This window comes from Coturnix japonica, chromosome 1, assembly GCF_001577835.2.
Source record: "Coturnix japonica isolate 7356 chromosome 1, Coturnix japonica 2.1, whole genome shotgun sequence".
NCBI lineage: Eukaryota > Metazoa > Chordata > Aves > Galliformes > Phasianidae > Coturnix > Coturnix japonica.
This window is the reverse complement of record NC_029516.1, coordinates 36486665-36513008: the sequence shown is the minus strand read 5'-3', so window position 1 is coordinate 36513008 and position 26344 is coordinate 36486665. Positions and strand designations below refer to the sequence as shown.

Sequence of the window (26344 nt, the reverse complement as noted above, 5' to 3'; positions counted from 1 at the left end):
ATACAACTCTAAGAAGCAAAAACTGCATCTGCAATGAGGTACCGATACCTTAAAACAACAGCCCGAACACCACCTCTTTCATTTGAGTTTTGGATGCCCTGGCTGCATAACTCCACAATTGCATCTCTGGCTATTAAAGAAAAAAATAAAATAAAAAATCCAAGAATGGACTCTTGCTGTAAACGAAACATCTGCCCTTTAATTTAGCTTTCCTTTTGCCATTTACTGTAAAAAAAATCTCATCATGTTAAGGAACTCAATGGACTAGAAAGCAAATCTGCATAGTTAAGATTCATGCAAAACAGATGACTGAAAAACAAAATGCAGAATGCAGCCGTTAAATGTGGGGACATGAAGTCTGGATAAACAAGGTTATACAGCTGAAGAAGAGTTCTGTAGTGGAAACCTAGAGAGATTACCTAACAGAAATCAGCTGCAAAATCCACCTTTCTGGAAACTCACAATAAGATTCTGCCCGATGTTGCCAAGACAACGCAATGGAAACTGAAGTCAGGGGACCAGAATATGCTGCCTGAAGACATTAATAAACTCTTCTCCTTAAATGACATAGGAAGTAATTCATTGAAATATATTGTAGTGAGTATACTTAACTATGATTATTTTTTTTTTTTGAAGTACTGAATGCAATGGTGTAATTGTTTTGTTTGTATAGTCCTAATAAAATACCAGTAAAACTACTACCCCTGTGAAATTACATAATAATATCTATTAATAAAAATAATACCAACAGGGCAGTTGAATGTTTGTGAGAGAATATACACAGAAGAAACAAGAACAGAATAGCCTGGGTTGAAAAGGATTACAGTGATCATGCAGTTCCAATCCCCTGCAGCGTGCAGGGTGACCAACCACTATATCAGGCTGCCCAGAGCCACAACCAGCCTGGCTTTGAATGTCTCCAAGGATGGTGCAGAAGTGATAAAAGAAATTAATCGTGCTACAGAATTTTGGGAGTTCCTGACAGAGTACCCAAGATCTCATTACAACATGCACACCCCAACTACAGCAGACATAATTCAGCAAGCACTGACTTCTGTCATAACCCCCACTGCAGACACCCATTCCCTGTTGGATAAGGCGGCTTATATCCATGAAATAACCTTCTCACATTTCTGCCTGTTAGTGAGTTTATGGTCAGGACAGTTGAGGTAACTGCATCCTAACATAAAACATCCAACCTGAACCTCCTACACCTGCATGTTAACTTAGATTTCCATTATATAAGGAGTACGCAACCAAAAATAAAAATGAAATGAGTCTCATGAGTGGGATTTTACGCCCTTCAAATTTTATACCTGAATTTTTAGGTTTCTGTTTCACCTGAGTTTTCCTGTATGTCCTCAGAGCATCAAAACATTTTTGACTGAAAATATCAATAGGAAGAAAAAACTCTCTCCACATCCTCAATTTATTATGATGAAATGAAAATCTAGGTTGCTAACATCTGAAAATCTAAACAAAGATGTGGAAGACTTATTTATTTCTACTGCAAATACTGAATAGCTACCATGAAAGCAGCTTGGGAAGTTTAATGGAAGTTTTCACAGTCCGTGCTTCCACAGCTCCTCACTCTCTCAATTTTGGTATGTTTTTTTCTTCTCAAATTCAAAGCTAGATCCAAAACCAAGGCAACTTAAACTCACCTTTCACTGTGTATTTAGCACTCCCCAAAGAATATGACAGTGGGTACTACCCACACATTATTTAGGTTATTTCAATTCCATTTGGCAAAGTTCTTTGTGATGTATTCAGCTGGAATACTGAAACAAAGCAACCGCATCATTTCCTTAAAACATCAGTACACAAAGAGACTTATAATGAGGTCTGAAACGATCTTTTGTTTCCCTTCACAAATATTCAAAGTATCACAAAACATGTAAATATGACAGGTGAATTTATTTCTGAGCAGGAAAAATTGTTTTCTAACACTGAATTTACAGTGGCTTCCTGAATAGTTTAGGGCAAGATACTTGTCTCTCTCAATTTAAAGTCTGTCAGAAATAATTTTATTTACTTCTCCAGTGTGCTGAAAGAATTAATGTGCTTGCATTTGTACAATTACTTTGAAGATGAAAATGGCTATTTAAATGCTAAGTGTCATTTTATATAAATAAGCAAAAAGCACCTGTGTAAATCCAAAACAAGATTATCCTCCCCTTACATATAGATGAGTACAGGATCTGAAAGTACTGTTCTTTCACCCACTGCCATGTCTCCAAAGGAAAGAGCAAGTGTTTAGCAGTCCTTAGTTCCTCACATCCCACTTGTAGATCCTGTGACATACCTTTCACATCTTTTATGATGTCCTTCCTACACTTGCAACACAAAAATTCAAATAAAAAAAAAAAAAGTTACTGATGAAGGCATATTGACACAAATCGAAGATGTTATCAGTTAGGTTTTACTGATCTAACTACTTCAAGTCCCCTGTTAAAGCCTTCTCTCCTCTCTAGCTACTATTTCAATTCACAATTATTTCATATACTGCATATATCTTGCCAAGACAAAAATCAAAGAAAACTACATTTATTTTTGTTGTCCATACTCATCTATTTCTAATCTCAATGCACAGTAAATGAGCCAACAGCTTTGAAGAAACATCATTAAGATGAAACAAGTAAACATTTTGCATTCCATCTTCTCTTTTTTATAACAGCATTTCAAACTTTTATTTCCAGTCACTCGTTCCTGTTCCTATAAAGAGATTCTGTCACTTCTCAGTTCTGCAAAGCTGATCTCTTTCCTACTTTTTTCAGTCATAAGCAAGAAATGACTCCATCTTACAAGAAACAATAGTAACTTGGTTCCTCTTCTCCACCATCTTCTTCTCCAGCCTCTGTTGAAAGTGTCAATGACTAATACAAAATTGCAAAGACAAGACTAGAGCATTCAGCAAGACATCAACATTTCTCACAGTTTCACAGTGCTCCTGCTTTAAAAGAGATGGATCAAAAAAAAAAAACAAAACCATCAAATCTGGGAATATGTAACAATTTGCTGGATTGTTAAAGGTCAAAAGCATATTCACATATTTAAATACCTCAGGTCTTCAGCTTGGGTGTAACAAAAAGGCTGAATGTACCCCCAGGTGCAGTTTGATCATAATTGAAAGCAACTTGTAAAATTTAATATTTTTTACCATGAAATAAATATTGCTATTAGGAAAACTTTTTTTAAAACTTCCTATCACTACATAAACTGTAGTTATGTGGTTAACTGTCTTGACCTTTTCCTGCTACAAGTAATTAGGATTTTTATTTGTGTGCTTTTGTTATTTTTTATATTATATTTTAGAAACATTTCAGAAAATTCCTCCTTCTGAGATTTGAGTCATCAGGCTCCCTGTAAAGCCTGACCTTGCTTCTAGATACAATGTATTTTCTCTTTCTCTCCTATTTCCAGAAGGAGTTCTCTTTTCAGACAAGCTCTTCATTGGCTCTGCTTGCTCAACTAGCAGTGCAGTGAGACTGCGTGCTCCTAAGCTTTTAAAAAGGTGATTCTTGAAAAACCACCAGCTCTCTTGTACTCCTAAACCATCTGGATCAGATTCCCCGTAGACACTGCTAGCTAGCTACCTGAAAAACTTTGAGTCTGCACTCTTGAAGTCCAGGGAGGCAACTCTGCTGACCTTTTATCCCTCATTACACCAAAAGTATGGAACTGAACTATTTCATGACCACCTCTCCCACAGGATCTTCCTTATTCTCAAACAACAGATCCAGGAGTGCTCCTTTCCTATTTAGATCACCAAATACACGTGACAGAAATTTATCTTCAACATCCTTCAGGAATTTCCAGCCTTACTTGTGTCAGTATGATCTTCCCAGTTTATGACTGAGGAGCTTAAATCTCCCACAAGCACAAGAGCAACTGATCCAGAAATTTCTCCTTATTGTCTACTGCCTTATTCTGCCTTATTGCTCATCTGTGTAACTGTCCTGAATGAGTGATTGTAGACACCCTCAACAACATTTGTATTGCTATTCATACCTTAATCCTCACCAAGAGGCTCTATACCATGTCATCTCTTACTACAGGGCTGCACAGTCTAATCCCTCCCTTAAGTACAGTGCAGCACCTCCATCTCTCCCATCCAGTCTATCCCTCTTGACCAGCCAATGGCTTCATCCCAGTACTCCATTCGTTTGTTTTTAATTACACAAGATGTAACAAAACAAAACCAACAAACAAACACCACAAGAAACAAAAATAGCACCTTAAACCTGAAAGTTCCTCCAAATACAAACATAAAATTACAGCTGCAAAAACACTGAAATAACAACACAGGAGTCAAATAATAACTTTGTTTCTCTACAGTTGTTAAAAATTCTGAAGTCATTTTTCAGACCACTTCCAAATAAACCCCACATTTCCACATTTTGATGTTGAATTAAATGCACAGAACTTTCTTTGTTGTTTGTTTTCATAGTTAGTCCTGTCTATTTAAGTCTCCCTGGGAACGCATAGCTGACCTACCTGCAGACTCAAGTACAAGGTTGGAAACATCTCATCACCATCTTCGACAAACAGTAGTTTAAAGTACTCACCAGTTTGCCACCAGTGGTCCAAGACAGGTACCTTGAAGACTTTTTTTGACCATTCTAGTGTGTCCACATCACAGTGCTCACCAGCTACAAACATCATCCTGAACCTTTAAAAAATAGTAAAGAAAAATATATTAATCGTGATCTGGACAGGATAGAAATTAATTCAGTTAATTAAACATTTGTGGTCTGTGTCCCTGAGAAAAGGGGAGGGGAGGTCCCTTACTCTTTGTATACTTCATCCCACTGAGTAACAATTAAAATCCTGCAATACTAATTTATGCAATCTGATACATTGTGTAAAAGCAGCTCTATTATCAGAATTCAGAGATCTTGGTAGGCCAGTGAAAACCAACTGTAAATGGAAGCAAGGAATATTTAAATACTTTATATACAAATCTAGGTAGACACCCATCAGGCAAACCAAAAACACAAAATACACAAAAAAAGAGATACCAGAGGAAATAGTGAAGAACTCTTAGCTTTAAGTGCTTAACACCGTTTCATTTAAACAGCTCTTAATGATGTTTTGTGATTTATCTTTTTTTCTATGCTTTTGGAGATGAGTTTGGTAGAGAAACAACAGCAGCTAAAAACCTTATTATATGTAAATAGACAGAGACTATTTACATATAAATAAAAAATAAATCATGTAATCCTACAAGACAACAATGATCTCAGAACAATGGAATTCAGCCTATTTGGCTGGATACTCTGATGCAACTTTGGCAGAAAATAAATGCAACACCTGGTAATCAAGACAGATACAGAGCATTTTCACGCCACTGAATTAGGCAGTGCTACACACCTGGGCAATAACCCCTTTCCAGTTCTACTCATCACATTTTATCAGATTTTGTCTGCACTGCTATCCTTCAGTAAGCACCACAAACTGATTTCATGCTTTGTTTAGTATAAGGTCCTCTGTCAACTGTAGCTTTCTTAAATATGACTATTACTGCACAGAATCAGGACGTTACAGAACAGGCCAAAGATCATCATCTTATAAGAAGTTATGAAAGAAAGAATGATTTTTGCCCTCACAGCACTTGGAACTGAAGTCAGAGATATTCAGTCTCAGGGCAACAAACTTCTTTCATGCAACAGAGTGACCACGACTAGAACACGACACAGATTTACAGAATCATCATATATCCTGAGCTGGAAGGGACCTTCAAGGATCATTAAGTGCAATTTCTGGCTCCTCATAGCACAACCCAAAATCAAACGCTATGTCTGAGAGAACTGTCCAAAAACTGCTTGAACTCCAGAAGCTTTGGGCTATGCCCACTGCTGTGGGGAGCCTGTTCCGGGGCTGGCCACCCTTTGGAAAAGAACAATTTCCTAACACCCAACCTGCCCGTCCCCTGACGCAGCTCCATGCCGTTCCCTCAGGCCCTGTCGCTGTACACAGAGCAGAGCTCAGCGCTGCCGTCTGCTCCCTGTGATGAGCTGCAGCTGCCATCAGGCCTCCCCTCAGCTCCTCTGCTCTGGGCTGTGCCAACACAGGGACCTCAGCTGCTCCTCATACACCTTGTCCTCCAGACCCTTCACCACTTTTGCAGCCCTCCTCTGGGCACTAACAACAGTTTTATGTCATTATATTGTGGTATTCTAAACTGCACCTGGTGCTAAAGGTGCACCTAGAAATTAGAATTCAGCATTCTCAAAGCTGAAAATAATTTTTGGAACAGGTACAGAGTAAGCAGGTGGGTTAACAGCAAGCTTTTAACTTGTCAAGCTTGAAAGTCAAACCCCTGCTGCTGTGTCAGACTGAATAGCTAACACCTCAGAAGGAGATTGTCTACTTGTCATATCCTCATACTGGACGGGGCAGAAAGCAAGTTCTTTCTGAAGCAAATCTGAGGTCTTAGTACTACAGTTTTACATGACACAGCATATGTCCACCTCTAGGACTGATATATATATAGGCCGTGTCTAAGAATATAGATGTCTGGTCACAGTAGGGGGTGGTCTTTTCCTTGATGTCTGATCCGTACTGTGCAGGTGAACTGAAGGACACTTACACATAGAGAAAGCACAAGTATTTAAACTGACTTCATGGAAGTCTGACACGGTGCTAGTCAAAATTCCCGCTGAAAGGAACAGTCTTTCAATCTTTTTATTAAATGCAGAAAGTGAAACTGGAAGATACTCTGGAACTTCAAGCCATGTACAGACAAAAACAGACAAAACCTTATAGCAAATGTGTAAGCAAGCAGGATTCACATCAAAGAAGCACAGTGTTTGCTGTACTCGTAAATCTACATCATTTTGGTAAACTGCCTTCTGTGCACATCTCCTGCATTAGAGGATAATGGTTTAATGAGTGTGTCCCCAATTAGAATCCTGAATGTTTTTCCTTTGAAAGCACAAGCTACTGCTGATAATTACAGTTAATAGCTAACTGGGAGCTACAATAGTTAAAAGTTTATGATAGCAGAGAACAAAATACTAAATAAATAAAGACTACAAATACTTTCTGAAAAGCTTTTAAGACTCATGTTTACATGCAGGACACTTCTCCTAAGTATTGCTCAATTTACATGGTATTGAATATTCTGTAATTAGGCCTACTAGATACAGAATTTCAGCTCAGATGTAAAAATTTAACTTACAATTAACTTTATAAAGTTCTAAAAACTCTGTTAAAAGACTTTGCTTTAAAAACAGGGTTAAGGATTGACCAAGAACTCAAACGGCATGCTATGCCCTAAACCAGAACCAGAACTCCTCCTTTTGAATTCCCAGCTTAAATAATCAGGCCTGTTTCCAGGCTCTAGATCAATCCCATGTTTTGGAAAGAATTGGGACTAGCTCTTTGGACAACTTACCATACAAACCTATCAAAGAGAATGCAAGAGCAAAGTGCCATAAGCCTAACAAAGCGTAAGAGCTATGAATTTATGTTCTCCTGTCAAACAGTATAACAAGAGAGATGGCAACAGTTATAAAATGTCCCACTGTGAACAATTTTTTAACAATCCACTTAAAACTTCAAAGCATGTCAATGCACCTATTATTGCAATCATCTATCACTGCAATGCAGTTAATGGGGCAGAAAGATCTTAAAACCTCTCTGTTAAGTAAATATGTCCCAAGTTGTCATTCTGAAAATCAAGATTTTAGGCCCTATTTGTCCATTGGAGTGGATTTGAAGTGCTACCTCATGCAGGGGACAGATGAGCATTAGCAGTCCTGCCGCAATCTAAGTCACTCAAAACAGCATGCACATTTTGGTGTCACTCCAAGCACAAAAGAAACCACATTTCAAAACGACCATCCCAAAAAAGGAGTGCTCAGTGAGTAGTAATTTCAGCTACACTCTTCTGGATTAAAACATCGTAAAAGTGTTATCAAGTCTGGAATGCATACACAAGCTTTTTGTGGCAAAGAAAATCTCTGCATCACGTTAAATAAATCTCTCTTTGCTGAAAGGAAAACAACAACAACAACAACAACAACAAAAACAACAAAGAAGGTTAATTTACACTTCTTAACAGAATCTGGAAATAAAGAATTCTGACTAATTCTTAAAGCCTCTGGAGACTGTAGACACTTAAATATGTAAAACATTTATATATTTTAATCATCTCACTTTTCTCCATTGGTGTCCTTGCCCATTCTCCTCCCCAACCGTATTTTACCCTGTTCAGGAGGATTCAAGCACTGACTGAGTGAGAGACACAGAATACAAAAACAGCTCAGCTCCTTTTCCCAGTGCTCCACAACAGCTCATCAAGATCTCTGCGAAAGACTCCATAAGGAATAGCCACACATGATCTACAGTAGCACAAAGTAGGTGGAAGCAAACAGCACTCAGTAATGTACTTCAATTGTCCTATTTTCTGAGCTTTAATCACATCCCGAGCAGCGTGTGTGAGACATGAGTTTTGTGAGAATTTCTAACAGCTCTGAATTAGCTAATTTAAGTTCCCATCCCCTTGCTCCTGTGTTTTGAGAGAGAAACAAGCAGTTTCTCAACTTTATATCCTCTATTTCTGAACAGATTTTATGTAGTCAGTCTCATACTTCTTTCTTAAGCGAGTACATTAACATCTGGCATCACACAAACATGCTTCAGACTCCAGAATCTCTTGATATAAAAAAATGGCAGAACAATCACAATTAACCTAAAGCAAAGAAAGCCATGTAGGCTATGGAACATAAGCTACAAGTCACTACTATTCATATTTTGATTTAATCTGTTGAACGGTTACCTAATTTCATGTATAGCTGTCAGCTGTCAATCATCTGGAAATCAAACCTAACCAAATCAAAGTAATCAAGTCAAGTAAAAGATGGATTGTGATTCCAAATAGTGTTAATGGTTCAGTGCTATGGAGTTACTTCATAAAGATATTAACTGACTCCAAACACCAACCAGAATACACCCAGGCACTTGCCGGTCATGGAATTTGGGTGTTTATTTTCAAACACAACAGACAGCAGTATGATCAGATGGACTGCTTAGCAGCTCTGCGTGCTATCAAAAACCTGGTCTTTAAAGATGCCATAGAGATAAGTGGTTTAACAGGGCTTTTATCCCACAGCCCTGCAAATCAAAAATCTCTTTTGCTGTTTAACATAACTTGTGTTTTAGACATAAGTAATGTTTTGCCTCAAAGGCAATGTAATGTAAGGCAAGTTTTGTCTCAAAGGCAATGTTAATGTAAGATTCCAAAAGCCAATATGGAATTTGAAGAAAGCATGCAATAAGCTTTGGAAACAACACATATCTTAGTTGTCAGTGATGCTAACAACATTAGTTTTTAATAGGGATTTACATAACTTATGTCAGTTCAGAAGAACAGAACTCTGGTTATCTTTCTTTTTACCCCCATAAATCAATTACTCCTTTGTGCACTAGAAGCTGGCACTGCCTACTTACTCTGTATCTTATCAAGAATAGTTCTTTTTAAATAGGATTTTAAAAGAAAAACACCTTAATCCATAGCCTATTTTAATATAAAATCTCAGGAACTAAATGCACCATGGTGGAATCCTCTTTGAAGAATACGTTGCTGGCCACGTGTTATTGAGTTTCTAGAATAAATATAGATATTTTATGCCAGATAGCAGAAAGACATTCCACTTTACAGCTCTACACAAAGTAATGGATAATAAAGTTTCATAGCATATAAATTAGATGGGTATGAAGTAAACATAAGACAGAATGCAAACTGAAAGGAAATTCTCTTGACCTTGGATGGAAAAGTCCATCCAAGAAAGAAGATTTCAGTCATTTGCTGGACCCTATTTCTGAAGAACTGCAGTTTTAATTTTAAAATAACACACACTATAACTAGCTGGATGTTAATACTGAAATCATTATAGAATAGCCTGACTTATTTAAACACCCTTTCCAATTCAGTAATCATACCATACTCAAACGGAGAAACTCATCAACTAAGCCCTGAATAGGAATCACAAAAATATCTTTTTACATCTGGGACAGCTGATATCATCAAGGGGACACTTATTTGCCTGGAATTCTTTGGCAAGATAATTCAACAACCTACAGAGTAGGTTAGCAGATTTTCTACTCAATTGTTACTCTAATTGTATGGACTGGCTTACTTTAGTCACCACCTAAAGAACTGCTGAGGAATGGCAATTGAATTTTCTAGCACGTGAACCACATTCTTACTATGAAACATCACAGTAGGGCTTTAAGGTATCAAAGTAGCTTTATTCCTCATTTCATGGAAGGGAAACAATTGACGCTAGCACTTAAAAGAGATGGAAGAAAAGTTTTAGTGAGTACCTCAGGAATAAATCCAGCTTACAGATACATGAAACTTTTCAGATTAATTAAGAAAGTGAAGGTGTAATTTAGCACCTTCCTTAATTCTTTGGACAACTGTGATAGAAGGTGTTCCCATGACTGAATATTGCCTAGTCCTTATCTGATGCTGAGCAAATGATTCAACTCCAAGATTAGAAATCATTCTAAACCACATATTCTTAATGTTTGCTATATGGTACTGAGATTGATTTGTAGAATTACTGAACAATCACAGGTACATGAAGTCAGTAAGAGGAGCATTTTAGCCACATAATTTTAATAATGTATTTTAATCACAAAATTCTAAAACCTCTCAAATAGCAGCAGTTTAGTGGCTTAGACTGGGTATTCAAAATTAATAGAAGACTTTGACCTTAATCTCCCTGCACTTCAGCTTCCCATCTTCAAAACACAGCTAATAGCACTCTGACATCTCACAAGGGATTTGTAAGGATGAAATCAGTCACAGTTTTGAAGCATGGATATAGCACAGCAATAAACACTTAAAAAAAAAAAAAAAAAAAAAAAAAAAAACAGTATGAAATAGCAGAACATAACCATAATCAGAAACAAAATAATGGAAAGATATTGGCTAGCTTCTGATTCATTGAACACTGAAGATCCTGTGCAGTCAGTGAAGTGGAAGACCGTACAGGATCACGTAAACCAACACTGTATTGCAGGGTGTAAGAACAGTGGAGTAAAACTGAGTAAGCAATCTTAATTCACTAAGAATTCTTAACCTCAGTGTCATCTTTTTAATGGTAATCAAAGACATGTTTTTAATAGCCCGTCTCTCCTCCAAACTATCAGAAGAGATTCACAACCAAATGTGTACACCTGATTTGCCAAGAAAACATTTGAATTCTGCTATACAGAGGTGGATAAAGCCCCAGACATTGCTATTCTTAGTTTATCCAGTCTGTTTCTGTAAGAAACTGCTTCCAGTGTATCCTTAGTTCACCTTTTTAGAGAGTACTGCTTTCCCAGGGCTGCCTCGGGGTCCTGCTGACGGATTGCTCTAATTGCAGTTGGTGAAGTAAAGAAGGCAGCTACTTCATGCTCTGCTAGCACGCGGAAATAGGCACCAGCATCTGGTGTTCCCACAGGCTTCCCCTATGGAGAGAATAATTTGAAATGTCACAGGATAAAAATACTTCGTAATTCCTTGACAGTTCAAGGCTTGAACATCTAACAGTGGAGGTAGCACAGCAACAGAACTGATTTCAAATAAGACTTTAAAGCAGAATTTGTTAAAAATAACAATGCAGTATGTGTATTCACTTGAAAAAATAAATTTCACAAGCTTTGGGTACAATCTCTTGAATGAGTACATGATATACCAGCTGCTACTGAGAAAAACAAGACGAACAGACAAGCCAATGAAAAGACTGCCCAAATAGCTGTTATTACACTGGCAGCAGAGGGAGTCATGTCTACATCTATCCTTCCTGTGAGACAGGCTGTTAAAACACTGAGTCTCACTGGAGAATGAGACTCTGGACACAGTGGCATTTCAGCTATATTCTCCATGCACAGGACTACATGTCATAACACCAACTTGTTGCTACCTAGAATTTTTCTCTTATTTCTGCAGAAATCCCCATGCAGCTGCTTACAACTGGCTTCTGGGCATCTTTGTGCTGCTGCTGCAAATGAAGACCGGAGAGAAGCCGAAGACTCCTCTACTGTGTTAGTTTGCTAACAGACTATGGTATGTATTTTGGGGGAGTGAGTTAGGGCTTGGAAAACTAAACATTGTTTTTAGCTATAGGGCACAGTCAGGAAAATCGTAAACAGAAGTAAATGGAAGTGACAAACTGTCCACTGGTAAAGAATAACAAAAAATAATAAAAATAGTTTTCTGTAGTGCCCCAAATATAAAGCATACAAACAACACAGGAGAGACATATGCTCTTCATACTGCAAAACCCAGTTTGCCATTGCTTCATGCAAAAAAGCCATCAACACAGAGCAAGCTTCACCACTGAAAACATTACAAACTTCACAGCAGTTCATCACTCATAAAATAAATTTATACCTCCACACTCCTTGTGTAAATTCAGATTTGGAGTGCGTCCTTAACAAGTGTCCTTCACATTCATGTATTTCATTACTTTCAAAAGCCACAGGCCCAACTTTGGGTTCTTAACCAGCCACAGGCAGTACAGCCCTGACATTTGCCATCAACTTTCAAGAAACTAGATGTACTTTTTCATTGAAAAGAGCAGATTTTGCAATAAGACAAACACAACAGATTGATAGGTCTAGTGAAAAAAAGTAACAAGCAAAATTTTAATTAATACCTCAATTTATGAGGATGCAAAAAGAACACAGGCATGTGAATACCTTGAAGAATTTACTAAATCCGGTACTTTTATTCCAGTAAGAAAGCAATAGTAACACATTAAATGCCTTTACAGAAGTGTACACAAATCAAGTCTGCCCATCCCAACACCGAAAGCCACCCCCTCCTGTGATGCAGGCCCCCTGGAATTTGTCCTTTCCCCACTTCCAAATTCCCTCCCCATTGCAAACTCCCCCATGCTTGCCTGGCACTCAGCTGCAGGGGTGCTGAGAAGCCAGCTGCCAGATTTCAGGACTCCAGGATGACTGAGGCTGGCTATATCCCACTGGCTTTGCTGCCCTACATTGAACTACGACTAGTAGAGCACTGCTGAGGAAGCAGAGGGAAAAAGCAGGAAAAACCAGAAGATATAACCAAGTCTTCTTTTAAAGGGCAGAAGAAGTGATGAGAGGCAAACAGAGAATAAACAAAAGAGAACAAGGGAATCATCAATGACAAAACCTCTGTTTTTCTAACAGCCTGTCCGAGCTTCTATAAAAAGTGTGCAAAAGAACGAGATTGTCTTACTGAAAAACTAAATCATTTTTTCCTTTCACATTACAGTTCCCAAAGAAAAATCTATCATCAGATTTTTTTATTTTTTTTTTTTGTCCTCAAGCCTCCTCCTTGCACACATCTTCACTGGAACTTTCACATATTCATTCAAATGTTCACCAGCATTTGTTGAGGAACTCCTTTATTCAAGTTCATGTCATCTCCATGTAACTACCCAGTACAACTATCTGCTCAGAAGTTCAGCCTTGCATCACTAACACAGCTGGTCTTAGAGTGGAACATTCCAAACTTCCATAAAAATCTCATTAACTAATTATGCAAATGAAGCAGTAACATCTGTAATGAACTTGGGACAGGAAAAAAATACCACAAAACTAACTGCTGGGTGACATGAAATTGGTTATTCTGCCAATAATAACATAACCTGTGATTTTTAAGCAAATGTAAACTTTCAGAGCCCTTAAGAGCTCAGTGTCTGTCCTCAAGTACACCCAACTGCCTCCTATGGGTTTGGCTGTAGGTGCTCAAGGCCAGGCATGCTATGGCGCAACTGTGTGACCTCCAATGAGAACTCTGGGAAAACAGTAGAGCTGTGAGCAGAGCTGTGAGCAACCTACCTTTCCTTCAGGGGCAATTTGCGCTCATGCCCTCTCCCTTAATCTCTGCTTGAGCCTTGCTGCAGACACACCAAGGCCTGGGCTCTGGCCCGGACCTTGTACCTCCAGCAAGTTCTATCTGTCCTAGACCCTGACTTGAGATTTGGTTTGGAAGTGCAATTCTCAACGAATAAAACAAGAACTTCACAAGGAAAGGAATAGAAAATTGCTCTGACGGTTGATAATTCCCAATAAGGAAACAAAACTGTCATTTAGGAAAAAAATCTGGCCTGGCTATAAAATATTCTTACTGACTCTGCAGAAAATGCTCTCCGGGGCCTTGGCAGCTGGTAGCGTTTTCACAAATGCATAAACAAAAATTGACATAGGCAAAACAAATCTGAGACACTGCAAATTAATTTCAGAGCATAAAAACCTACAAATAACACTGCCAGAGAGAGTGCTCATTTATCATACAAAAATTGTAAGCACTGCAAGTTGCCATGAGAGGCTTATTACCACATATAATTTTGATTTTTTTAAAAGTTAGCATTGTAAAAAATAAAGCACAGGGTAATTGAATTCGGAATATGGTGATGTATTGCTGAGTCAGTTGAAGAGAGTTAGCAAATGAGACACTTCCACTGGATTTGCTGGGATCAGTATTTGTATCGATACTGCAGATGAAAATTAAAACTTTGCTGTCAATAGCAATTGGCTGACAGGAACCAAGATGACAGTAATCAAGAATAAGGCAGTCAGAAAGAGTGATCTGCCTTACCCGATTTAGAAAAAGAGGAGTATAACAGGCACTTCTTTTATCAGCTAGGAGGATTCACACAGAAAAGACTTGCTTTTAATAACCTACCAAGAGACTCTGAGAGAGATAGATAGGAATGTCTTTCTTTCTGGAAATGCCTAGTTTGAGCATGTAATTTATCAAATGTCTACCAACTGAGCAGTCATCCTCAGGCAGAATGTGTTGATGGATAATGCACGATTATGAAAGGAGATTCATAGGCAGCAAGAATGATCAAGAGGATAAAAAGATCTCCTGTGGAGAAAGCCGTTGGGTTGGATTACTTAAAGAAAAAAAGACACATAAGAGGAGAGTTATAATAAAGTACCCAACTCCACATCAATAACAGCACAGCAATCCCCTTTCTGCCAGACTCCTAATAACAAGGGGCTACTCAATTAAAGATAAACTCCAATTTATGAGGAGAAAATTCTCTCAGTGTAGTGAATATTACACATTGAACTCACTGCCACTAAAATCTCCTGACACCAGAAATATCAGGATTCAAAAAGAAACATTCTTAGGTATTTCTCCTGCTGCTACTGGCCCCGTTACCAAACCCCCAGTAAGGACCCGATACATCCTAAATTCATTCCACAAATATAATCAATGTGGGTGATGATAGAAAGATGACAGGAGTGGCAGAACTCCAGGTACAGTGCTTTCTTTGTAAGCTGATGATAATGGTTTATGGACTGTAGCAAAGTTGGATGCCCTAACATAGCTGAGAAACATGCTATATGACAGTAAGTGCAATCCTGGGCCCCTCTGTTGCTGCTGCTGTGTAGGCCATAGATTTGTTCCAACAGCATTGACTAGAAGAAGCCCCATGAGAGCTATGGGGAAGAAGATACCTGGACACAGCTAAGTCCATCCTGCTACTGCTCTGTGTGGGGACTATAGTTCCCTTTGTCCTAGCCAACTGAAATCAAGTTTCTAATTGATTTCAGGGCTCTATGGCAGGTACGGGCAACATCCTCTTCCCCATCCTAATTCCAAGTCCACGGATCCACTATAGGAAAGGCAAGAAGTTGCTTACAGCTTGGGATGCAAACCTCACAACCAACCCAGAGTGGGCTGGGAGGCTTCAAAGAGCTTCTTTATACCTACTATTTGTCATGCCTTAGAGAAAAGCAATCCAGGACAGATTTTAAAAAAGGCACTTGCTGTATTCAGAGGAATTCATTATTGTTCTCACATTCCTGACAATGGTTTTATGACAGGTAAAAACTGAAAGCATGTAGTTACCATAGCAATTACTGAAATAACAAGTTGTCACTTACTATGTAATTTAAAAATAAACAAATCACTTTAAAAAGTCAGTCCAGTCCATATTCTGCAGTGATTGTCCTTGGGCAAACGTGCTCAGGCCTTTTTTCTCCTTATCTGAATAACACTGCTGATACTCCTTAGCCCATAAGCTACCATTAGGCAGGACAAACTTTCACAACCTATTAATGAATATTCACCATTATGGTAGTCTTCTGAACAGAAGAAAAACTTTATGGTTTCCCTTAACATAAATATAATTTTTCTCACTATGGGTACAATTATTTTTTTTATTCCTATCTATCTTCAATCCTCAAAAAGAAGCCACTAACATTACGAACATAGTCTGAAAGCTCAATTGGTGGCATCTTAGAGAAAGAAAAATTCCAAATATCCTATTACTGTTTCATAATGATCTAATCAAAAGCAAGACCACAGATGGAAATGCAAAGGTCAACTGGATACTAACTCCGCTTTTCCTTTAATATTTATTGTTAAAAGAATATGATTTTTACCCCTCTTATATTCCAAAATGAACACACTTTAAATTCAAAGGTAATTTTACAATTCCAATAACCATTCTAATCCCCGCACATTCACACAGCAATAAAACTCTACTGTAAATCATCATGTTAAACAGATAACTGAAAAACTACCTGAAAAACTTCATTTCTTCTTGCATTACTCCCTATCTGCTAGAATGGAAACCTCTTTGTTGCAGTTATTCTCTTCCAGCAATGCATGCAAAAAATTTCATGTGGACATTTCACTGGTCAAGAATAGATATTGTAAAACTATTAAAGTCTTAGCCTTATTTCTGGAAAAATGACATTTTATCCACATCGCGTTCCTCTTCTACTTAACCAGAGCATCAGTGACAAGTTAATCCCTTCAGAATAAAGAATTTAATTAACATGCATTAGATGCTTAAACATTAATTAGAGTATAATAATTTAATATTCAAGCTAATACAATATTTAATTCTATAAATGTGCATTTCTGCTACTAGACAAAGTTTTCACTCCTTGTTATTCAAAGTGTCAGAAAAGCCAGTCACGGTAGTTTCGTGCCTTAAAATTGTACCAGACCTGTAGGGAACCACTGTAGGGCCTTTTTTTTTTTTTTTTTTCAACAAGGCAATAGAATTCCTGTAAGAGAATAAAATATGAAAAGGAATAAAACCATTTCTTTTTTTTTTTTTCCCTGAATTTTCTGTTTATCCAATGAAAGCCATTTTTAACTGGAGCTCTTTTAAGTATTTGTAAAGATCCTGAAGAACCCAAAATTACATCTCATAACAACGGAGTATCTGGAAATAAAATGAAGATGGAGATATGTAAGGTACCCAACATCAGGTTAATTGTTCAAATCACAGTTAACCTAGAAAAGCATTTAATTCTTTCTTTTTCAAATACATGTTATGTGTTCACTCAAAATATGTCACAAAAATTTATTAAAAAGCCAAGGAGCTTAAAAGAGGACATAAACTAAGTTTCTAAAAACAAAAACAAATATAACTAAGAACCGTCTTCAGTAGTGGATGGAAGAGGTGAACATAACAAAACTGCAGTTGATTAAATATACTTAGAAATCCAAGGAACAAAAATACGTAACAGGGAAAATAAGAGATTAGTAGCTATTTAGGTATATTTATGAACACACACATATGAGAATGCAACTGCATGACACATACTGACATTACAAGGACCAGCTCCTAGAAGTGAATGCTGGCATTTCTCACACTCATACACACAGGAATAAGAATTCAGTCCACAAAGTTTACAAATAAGTAATCAGTCTTCAAAGTCTTTAGTCTAAACAGTCAACTGTTTACTATTTCACATACTGCAAAACTAGAAGCAATCCTAACTGGAATACTATTGCACATTATAAAGTTACTGATCCACATAACAGCTAACCCAAATATGTGCAGGCCTGTATTGTGCTGCAAACAAAATTCGTCACTCAAGGTTGTATTGTGCTGCGTACACCCCTTAGCAGAAGGACAAACTTGGCCAGCTGCTTTTTATGTAGGAGCTTGTCTGCAGGCAGCTCCCACCTGGCAATGGCCACCAGAACGGCCTTGTCTTTATCTCACAGTGAAGCTGCACATTCTCATATGAGCATATTTTTGTTTGACAGCAGTAGTAATAAGAATAGTTTACTCTACAGTGCTACACCATTCAAGCATCTAAAGGGACACGAGACCATTTATGCTTTTAGCTTCAATATGAAGTATTTTAATCAATACCAAATGTTTTTTTCTTACTAAGAGCAATAATGAATAACAGCATCAGTGCAGCTAGCATTTCCCACAAGCTGTTTGCTTGCCTATGTCCTAACTTTTATCCAGAAGGTCTACGCTTCTGGATAGAGAAAAGAAAGATTTCTAGCCTGTGTGGAGACAATCTATCAGAAATTCAGCCTCATACACTGGTCTGTTCTTCCCAAGACAGAAATATGATCAGCTGAAAGTTCAGTACAAAATAGGTAGCATTTGTCTAGATTTTATTTTTGCTTCATGAATTTTGAACATAACGTTAACCTTGATCACCTATAGAAATCATTTAAGTTGCTGGGAAAGTGGATTCAAGACTGAGGGATGGCCTTTCAGTATTTAATTATAGCCTCCAGTAATCCACACATCCTTTGAAGCCTTTTAAGCCTTCATTTCCAGAAAATGAGACAAGGTCAAAATAAGTAACAGCTTCTGCTTTAGGGTACTGAACTGAGAAGATTTTACAGAGACATTACATAGTGTGTGGATATAACAGAATTACCCATCACGTAAGAGAGGGAAAAATGGAATCTTGTGGGACTTCCGTGCACAACACAGATTGTTCTCCCTCACCTCTCCACCCCAGAAAAACACAGCTGAAAACTGAATAGGTCTGTATGCAAAGCTTTAACTCTTAGTTACTTTTTCAGAGCCAAAACTAGCTTCCCTTGCTCAAAGTGATCTTTCTGCCAACCCATAATACTCAAAGGAGTGTCCAGACTGTCTTCTACACAAGAAAAAATGATCTTTTTATTCACAACATGAAGAACAATGCCACAATTTTCTCTTAACATAAACAGCAACACACAGAACAACATGACAAGTGTCACATCTGGGATGAGCAAAAGGCACTGGATAGCTGTATAGTATGTATGTATGTATGTATTGCTAAATGTCATGAAACCATCTCTGCATCTGGAGTTATTTCCAAGTTTGCTAATGTACACAAGTACATAGTTACTTCTGGACAGCTTCACACATATGTATAGCTATGAACATATAAATTATGGAAAACTTATTCTATTTCCTTTCCCACAAAAAGACATATTTAGTTACTAAGGAATCCTGTCTACATTAGTCTAGCATGAGTTCAAGATATTCTCTCACTTAAACACACCTCATGAACCTGCCTCTCCTTCTTAACTTAGAACTCTGTCCCACTGCTTTGAAACAAACTCAGTCCTCTTTATAAAAAAAAAAACAAAACAACAAAACTACTAATTACTTTTAATTCAGTGTCATAGAAAAATCCTTACCTCTAAGTGTTCTTCCACCCCAACCTGTGCCCCAGTACACATCTTTATCATGCAAAACATACCGAAAGTAACTCCTTCAATGAGCAAGCTGATATCTGTCACTGACTAAAATGCTCTCAGAGTCTCCAAGGTAAACTCAGAGAAGACAACATATTGAAAACTCTTCCAGAAAGAGCAAGGTATATGGAATACTCAGATGGCTCATTTTTACTGCCACTGTTGCACTATAGATACTCAACTGCATCATATTTCAATAATGCATTTACTTCATGCTTTCATTCTGAAAGCCGACAAAGAAAGCCAGTAAACTTATGTCCACAAGGCAAATTGAGCTGGAAATTAAGAACATTTATCCATTTATTTTTAAGTTTTCTCCAGTCACTGCAGTCATTGGCGGAGGATATTAAAGTATGTGAGACTTTCTATGTCTCAGTTGTTTAGGGAAAGAGGCTTACAGTTCAGAAAAAATACTTGTTTTGCAAGCCCACTTCCCTACGATATTATCGAAAAATCAATTCAACGCCTAGAAGCTAAAAAACAAGCTATTTGCCCCAGACCTTACAGCTCTCAACATGATATGGAAGAAAAACATTCTGACAAAAGATAATTTTCCGTTTCATAGAACAGCTTAACACATTACTTACAGGTTTTCAATGAAGAGAAGAAATCCCTAAAACCACAAAGACAAAATCAAATTCCATTTTTAAGATCTTAAAATGTATTCTAAACAGTGTGTTTTGTTTCTTATGTCACATTTTCCCATTACAGAAATGATAAATGAAAGAACAAAGCATCAGTGTTGATAGCCAGCAGTTTACTGTTCTGTGAGAAATTACCAGTCTTCTTCCTCCTACATGCACTTGTAAAAATAAATTTATCATTATGTAAAATAACATGAATAATGTGATCACATATGGTCTCATGGACTGTTTACACAGCAAGTAGTAAGGTGAGTTAGACTCGATCAGTAGACCACACTATTTAATGACAACACTCTTTACATCTTCCATTAGATGTTATTTCAGGTTTATTTTAGACTAGATTTAGCCTTATTCGCTGGACTAAAAATGCAGTTCCAAACATTCTAATGGAAAGTTATCCCACAGATATTCACTGCTTTGGCTGAAAGATCTTCTAGGAAGTGTCATGCTGACTCTTTCTTTTGTTTCTTGCACATGACAATAGCACGCCAGATCGCATGACCAGTACATGCTGCCAGAAAGCTTGCGTGTCTCCTGTCTATAATAACTCTGGTCACAAAGCTAAAGCATGTGTCACTGTCTTCTTGCTGAGAAAGGATGTAATCATTCCTGATGTTCTTGGTGCCAACAAGTATCATGAGATACCACACAGCCTTGAATTCCAACCCAGAAAACAAACCCTGACAACAATCCAACAAATCTAATTTAACTATGATTTCACCGAACGCCTAATGGAACTGCAATCTCTGTCTAGTCATTTGAATGACACTGATCTAAGTGGGACAGACACTGTAAAAATGTTCCCAACACCTTACAAATTCAGGGTATCACTTGTTGCCCGAACAATCTCTGAGGACTTCATTGAGATCTTCATTCAGTCTGAAATACTTCTGCAGTAAATGCACGCCCGTTTCTGTACTCACTTTGTCATGCATGGAGATGGAGCACCAGCAATGATGCAGTCACAACTTATCATTCCCCCTTACTTCCACTCTCCATATTTGACTAATGTTGACTCACTTAGGGAAGAAAAAGATAACACAGAAAAAGTAGTTCCCCACTCTAACGGAAGCAACAGTGGTGACGACCAGGTCCAGAAAGTGCTTATTCACAGAAGGGAATGCAGATTCCTTGTTCTATCTCCAGTTCAGAAACCGCCTTCCAGTTCAGAAACTGCCTTGATGCAGATCCAATAAGCTCTGGAATCTGTAGTACTCAGTTTTCACTCTCCTCTGCAGAAATCAAGGATGAGATTACTCCTCTACATGCTACCTAAGCTGCCTGCAAAGCTATTAGAAGAGGCTCACAAACTACATTTGTGCATTAAGCCAGTAATAGAAGAGGCCAGGTCTAACTTATGTTAAAATACCTTAATTTTGACATAAGCTGAAAATAGAAATTTGAGATGAAAACAAAATTCCCTAATTCCACACTGAACTCATAGTAGAAAAATCCAAGTTGACAGTACACACTTACCTCATACAAAACTGTAGGATTTCCATGAAGAAGAGGCCCGTAGCAAATGTAAGAATGACCAACTACCCAGCCTAAGTCAGAGGCTGCCCACCACACCTAGAATGAAATGAAAACATAAGAAAATTATTGCTTTTTAAGACAAGTTTCAAAATATTTAGAAGGTATTTAAACAGAACTACCTCACCAGGTTTGAGTCCATATATAGCTGACATCGTCCAGTTCAGCATAACTGCATAGCCACCTGTTGGTCTGATAACACCCTAAATGAAAATAATTTTGATATTTAAGATCATTTAGAGAATGCATTTATACGTCTGTCTTCAATTAAATTCTGAATAGACTTGAAGTTGTCAGATTCCAATACTTCATGCTTAATAAAAAGATTCATTCTTACAAATATATGCTTCTGCTAACATTCTTATTGACGAAGTAATTTTGGAAAAGGAGAAAACCCTGAGTGCTATGATAATCGTTTTCAGAAGACAACTAAGAAAGATGTAAGTTGTGTCATTTAAATTGGACAGAAATACTTAGTCAAAATATGCTAACAAAAAGTAAGAAATCAAATCTTTACCTCTCTTAAAGTTTGGTCATCTAAATGTTAGTCACATGGCTTAAACTCGTTTTCTAGTCTCCCTGAATCAACAGAGCAATGCCAAGAGCCAGTGGCACCTGTGGCTGTGTTGTATGTATCGGCACTTACCTAAATAACTGGGCTAAATTACTCTGTGGAAATACACCCCTCTCCCTGTACTGACTCTTTCAAAGCCTTGTCCAATAACCTGGGGAAGTGACAGACACATTAACTCATTAAAACAGAAGCTGCTGTCACAGATAGCAGTTAACTAATCTGAATTTCAGAAAGCAGATTTCATTTGTTTGTCTCAGCTTCTAACTTAGTCTCTGCTCTGAGATTAACATAAATTTTGTTATGAGGGTACCATAACTGAATAATTTTACTTGTGTGATCATATCTAAGAACATTTGACATTGCCTCTGAATTTGTGACAGTATAATCACTGCTGTTGAACTATATTCAGATCATCTTCTATGCTTCAGAAAGAATTGTAAGAACCAAACAAACATGTTTGTGTTTAAAAATAAATCATTAAGAATAATTGACAGTTGAAAGCAAACACTTTCAAACAATGCCCTTCTCAATCTAAACCTTCATTTTCATGGGAATTATATCCCCAGAGCTGTTCAGAAACACAGCCTTTAGAAGATGCCTAATTCCATTCAATCTGTAATGTCATCCATTACATCTTATCTATGAGGAGATTAGTTAATACGTAAATAATGAATAAGCAAAGACTATTCAGCAATAAATGTTATCATGGAAGTGATATCATTTAATCTTGCCATTAAATAATTAGTCAGTTAAAATACAGAAAATATTCAGTTAAAGTACACTCAGTTAAAATACAGAAAATATTCACAAATAGAAGATATTCTGCTATTATTATTATGTTGTACAAACACTTTGGATTATTATTTTTATATTAATGCCATTTAAATAAACATTATTTATTCTTAGACACTGACTTTGAATTAGAGAAATATGAATAAATGAGATTAAAGCACTTCAATCATTCTTTTTAGCACTGCTGTGGTTGATATTATCAACCTTTTTAACTAAATATTTTCCATCACTGCAAAAAGATCCGTCACAAACACTCAGACTACAGATAGACCTTTACCTTGGGCAAGCCTGTTGTTCCTGACGTATATAGAATATAAAGAGGATGGTCTGAAGGAACAGAGACACACTTGTAACACTGTGCTTTTGCCAGCTCTTCTTCCCAGTCAAGATCTCGCCCTGGAGTAAGAGGAACGTGGCCCTGCCCATAGAAAAACATAAAAGTGTCCAAGCAGAATAAAATGTAAGTGGGTCAAAAACAGGTATTATTCAATTTTCTGTACAGTAGTATTAGTACATTTTCTATTTAAACACTATAAATTTAAAGTTTTTCCATAAAATACAGAAGCAAACTACAGCACATACATTAAAAATGTTAACTATAGAAGAGAAAAAAGTATATGGACTACATGAGCAACAATGACAGCAGAGCAGCAAGATCCCAGGCTGCAGCAAGTGAGGATTCACTCAAACACAACAGCAGTGAGCACAGAAATAAAGGAAAGAAGCTGCTTACCTTCAGAAGGCCTGAGGTATGCAGGAATCTCCAGACACATACTCTTGCCTCCTCAGCCAACCCTTACTGGGATCCTGGCTCCACCCCTTCTGGTCACTGAGGTGTACAGCATGTACCTGAGCTCCCCTGGGTTGGCCCTGCCTTCCCACCAGGTGTTCAAGCTGTGGCTTAGCATTTCCACAACTACATACGTATCTGAAAGCTAACATTAAGGCACTACAACAGTACACTCACCAAGTTCGGTCGCCTGTAAATGAGAACTTTCTCAGGTTTGTGCTGTACCATTCCCAGTGCTCCTTCTAGGAGTGATATGTATTCCACTTTTCTTTTTGGTTCTACTCCAAAACTTGCTGTTACAATAAGTCTGGGCTAAAATAGACAAGTTAGAATGTTCATACAAACATTAGCAATATATTTTTATAATACGCGTGCAATCTAACAAAGTTTTGCAAAGAATCTACCCTTACATAATTATAATCAGGGGGCTGGATCCATTTTCTAAAGAAACAAAGCTTTTATGCTCTTGCAGTCCATGCCTCATTTTTTTCCACAGCACATTAATAACTATGATACCCTTCACCATTTTAAACCATATTTAAGAAATAAATCAATTATATTAAGTTCTTGCAAGTTGTACAAAAATAACGGAGTGAATACCTCATTTCCATGTAGCTCTCCATTAAAGGAAAAGCTTAATGTCAAGTCATCTGTCCTGGTTAGTCTGCTTTCTAATTACATATGTACCTGAACCCAACTAGCTACAACTCTTTACTGTTTCTTTTTCAGCCTGCAGTTATGTAAGTAATGTGGGAGGTTAAAATAGAGAAAAAGAAAGGTAAAGAAGAAATGAAACTAGAAATACCAGGAGAGAATAAGCTAAAGTCAAAAGGCACATAAGGAAATTTAATCTAGAGTCTTTCAAGTAATGGTTTCAGGACCCAGGATGCAAATCCACTGAAAAACAGATTTCTCTCGTTCTGGGTGTTATTTTTAGACAAACTTCTCTTTCAAAATGTGCATTTAGAAGATACATTTTTTTTTTCATTAAGCCAACCTCAGGTGTTATGAAAGGTTTCCTAAGTCAAAAAAACTCACCTCACTGCATACAAACTATTTTGACTTAAATCCCAAGACCAGTACTCTCACTTCATGTATTCAGGAAATAAAGGGTAGTTTCTCTGGTACTACACATCAGAAGACATTTTAATCATAGAATTGCAAGTCTTCAACCTCTTTACTTTTAGAGTTTTAGAAGCATATTTATCGTGAGCATCTTGTGCAGTCTGATCCAGCTACCCTAGTAATTGCATGTATTAGCATAAATCTCATTAGGTAGGCACAAGCCACAGTGCCACAGTTAAGACTGCATTAAGCTTTGCATGGAAAGTAGAGATTAAATTGTTTGATTGTGAAGTAATAAAATGTTTCCTGTCCAAATCTGCCATTCAAGGAAGTTTGCTAATTAGCTTGTACTCAAAATAAAGATTTCAGATGAGCTTTAACATTTCAGCATTTGTCAACTTTCGCTTTTGGAATGTGGTGATTTTGATTAAAGAAGATTTAATACAATGCAGTTAAAATGAAAATTCAACTGGAAGCCCCTCTGAATATATTAGCACAGTTCTATTCAATTATTACAGTGGACGACATCAGTCAATACCAGGTTTACAGTCATTTATAAACAGTGCCCCCTCTGCTTATCAACTATATCACCTGCAATAAGGTGGTTTTTTTTTAGATTTCCAATACTAAATTGTCTAAGGTGATGTTTTTCTTACATGAGGGTTACTGCTTGAAAGCATCACGGATCATTCTGTGCAAAACAAAGGCTGATTAGTGGTTCTTTTCTAGTGCTTTACCTCTCTGCCTACTGATAGTATCTTCTCTGCACATCTGCTCCTATATTGCTTTTATACATTCATTTCCCACTCCTGTGGCTCCACAGTCCTGCACGACAGATCAGATAGAAATAAAACTACTGTTTGGTGGGGTTTGGTGGAGAAAGAATGCCAGAGATAGTGAACTGTAGGAAAAAATAAGGAAGTTGAAATGAGATAAAGCAAGGCCCAATAGTATCAGACAAACAATACTGTTCTCCCATAGAGGCTCCTTCTACCATCTCTAGTAACATGCAAGGCAAGGTTTAGAAAAAACAATGAATATTTTTTATTGGGTCAACCTTTTATTGGTCAAGCTGTAAAAAGCCTACGCTGAAAACACACAAGCTTTGAGCTCAAAATGTCGGTTCTGTCATGAAGAGGCTTATAGATAGAGCCAGCACTCAAGCGCTCAGCTGTTCAACACACAAAGCTCTTTCCCCTTCACACCCTAGATATACACATATCTTACCATAAACTCAAACTTCATGTGCTTTTGTTGCACTTTCCTCCTTAAAAACGTGACACACAACTTAGAGAAATGCTCATGCCACCATAATACAGTTCTCTACACCTGCTGATACTGATCTGGCGATACCACCCATGTCAGATGGTCATTGTAAAGGACAGAACTGTTTTTCTTTTGTTGTCTCAAAGCTTGCTTCATGAGGCCTTTCTGATGATAAGACTGGCGACTGCTAACTATCTAGGAGGGTGAAT

The 26344-nt window shown here is 37.4% G+C and overlaps 1 protein-coding gene across 4 annotated transcripts in view; it reads right to left on the bottom strand.

Annotated features, from left to right (window-relative positions):
- ACSS3 (acyl-CoA synthetase short chain family member 3) overlaps window positions 1–26344 on the bottom strand; it is a 79807-nt gene that overhangs the window by 29629 nt on the left and 23834 nt on the right. For 3 of the 4 annotated variants that reach the window (XM_015857411.2, XM_015857410.2, XM_015857416.2), the window contains exons 4-9: window positions 23982–24116; window positions 23292–23432; window positions 21771–21851; window positions 21592–21687; window positions 11318–11469; window positions 4569–4672 (exon numbers count right to left, since the gene is read on the bottom strand). In XM_015857411.2, coding sequence (XP_015712897.1) covers window positions 4569–4672; window positions 11318–11469; window positions 21592–21687; window positions 21771–21851; window positions 23292–23432; window positions 23982–24116 — 709 coding nt within the window. Of the gene's footprint in view, window positions 1–4568; window positions 4673–11317; window positions 11470–21591; window positions 21688–21770; window positions 21852–22294; window positions 22345–23291; window positions 23433–23981; window positions 24117–26344 lie in introns of those variants that run through there. The other variant, XM_032443745.1, reaches the window with a different exon arrangement.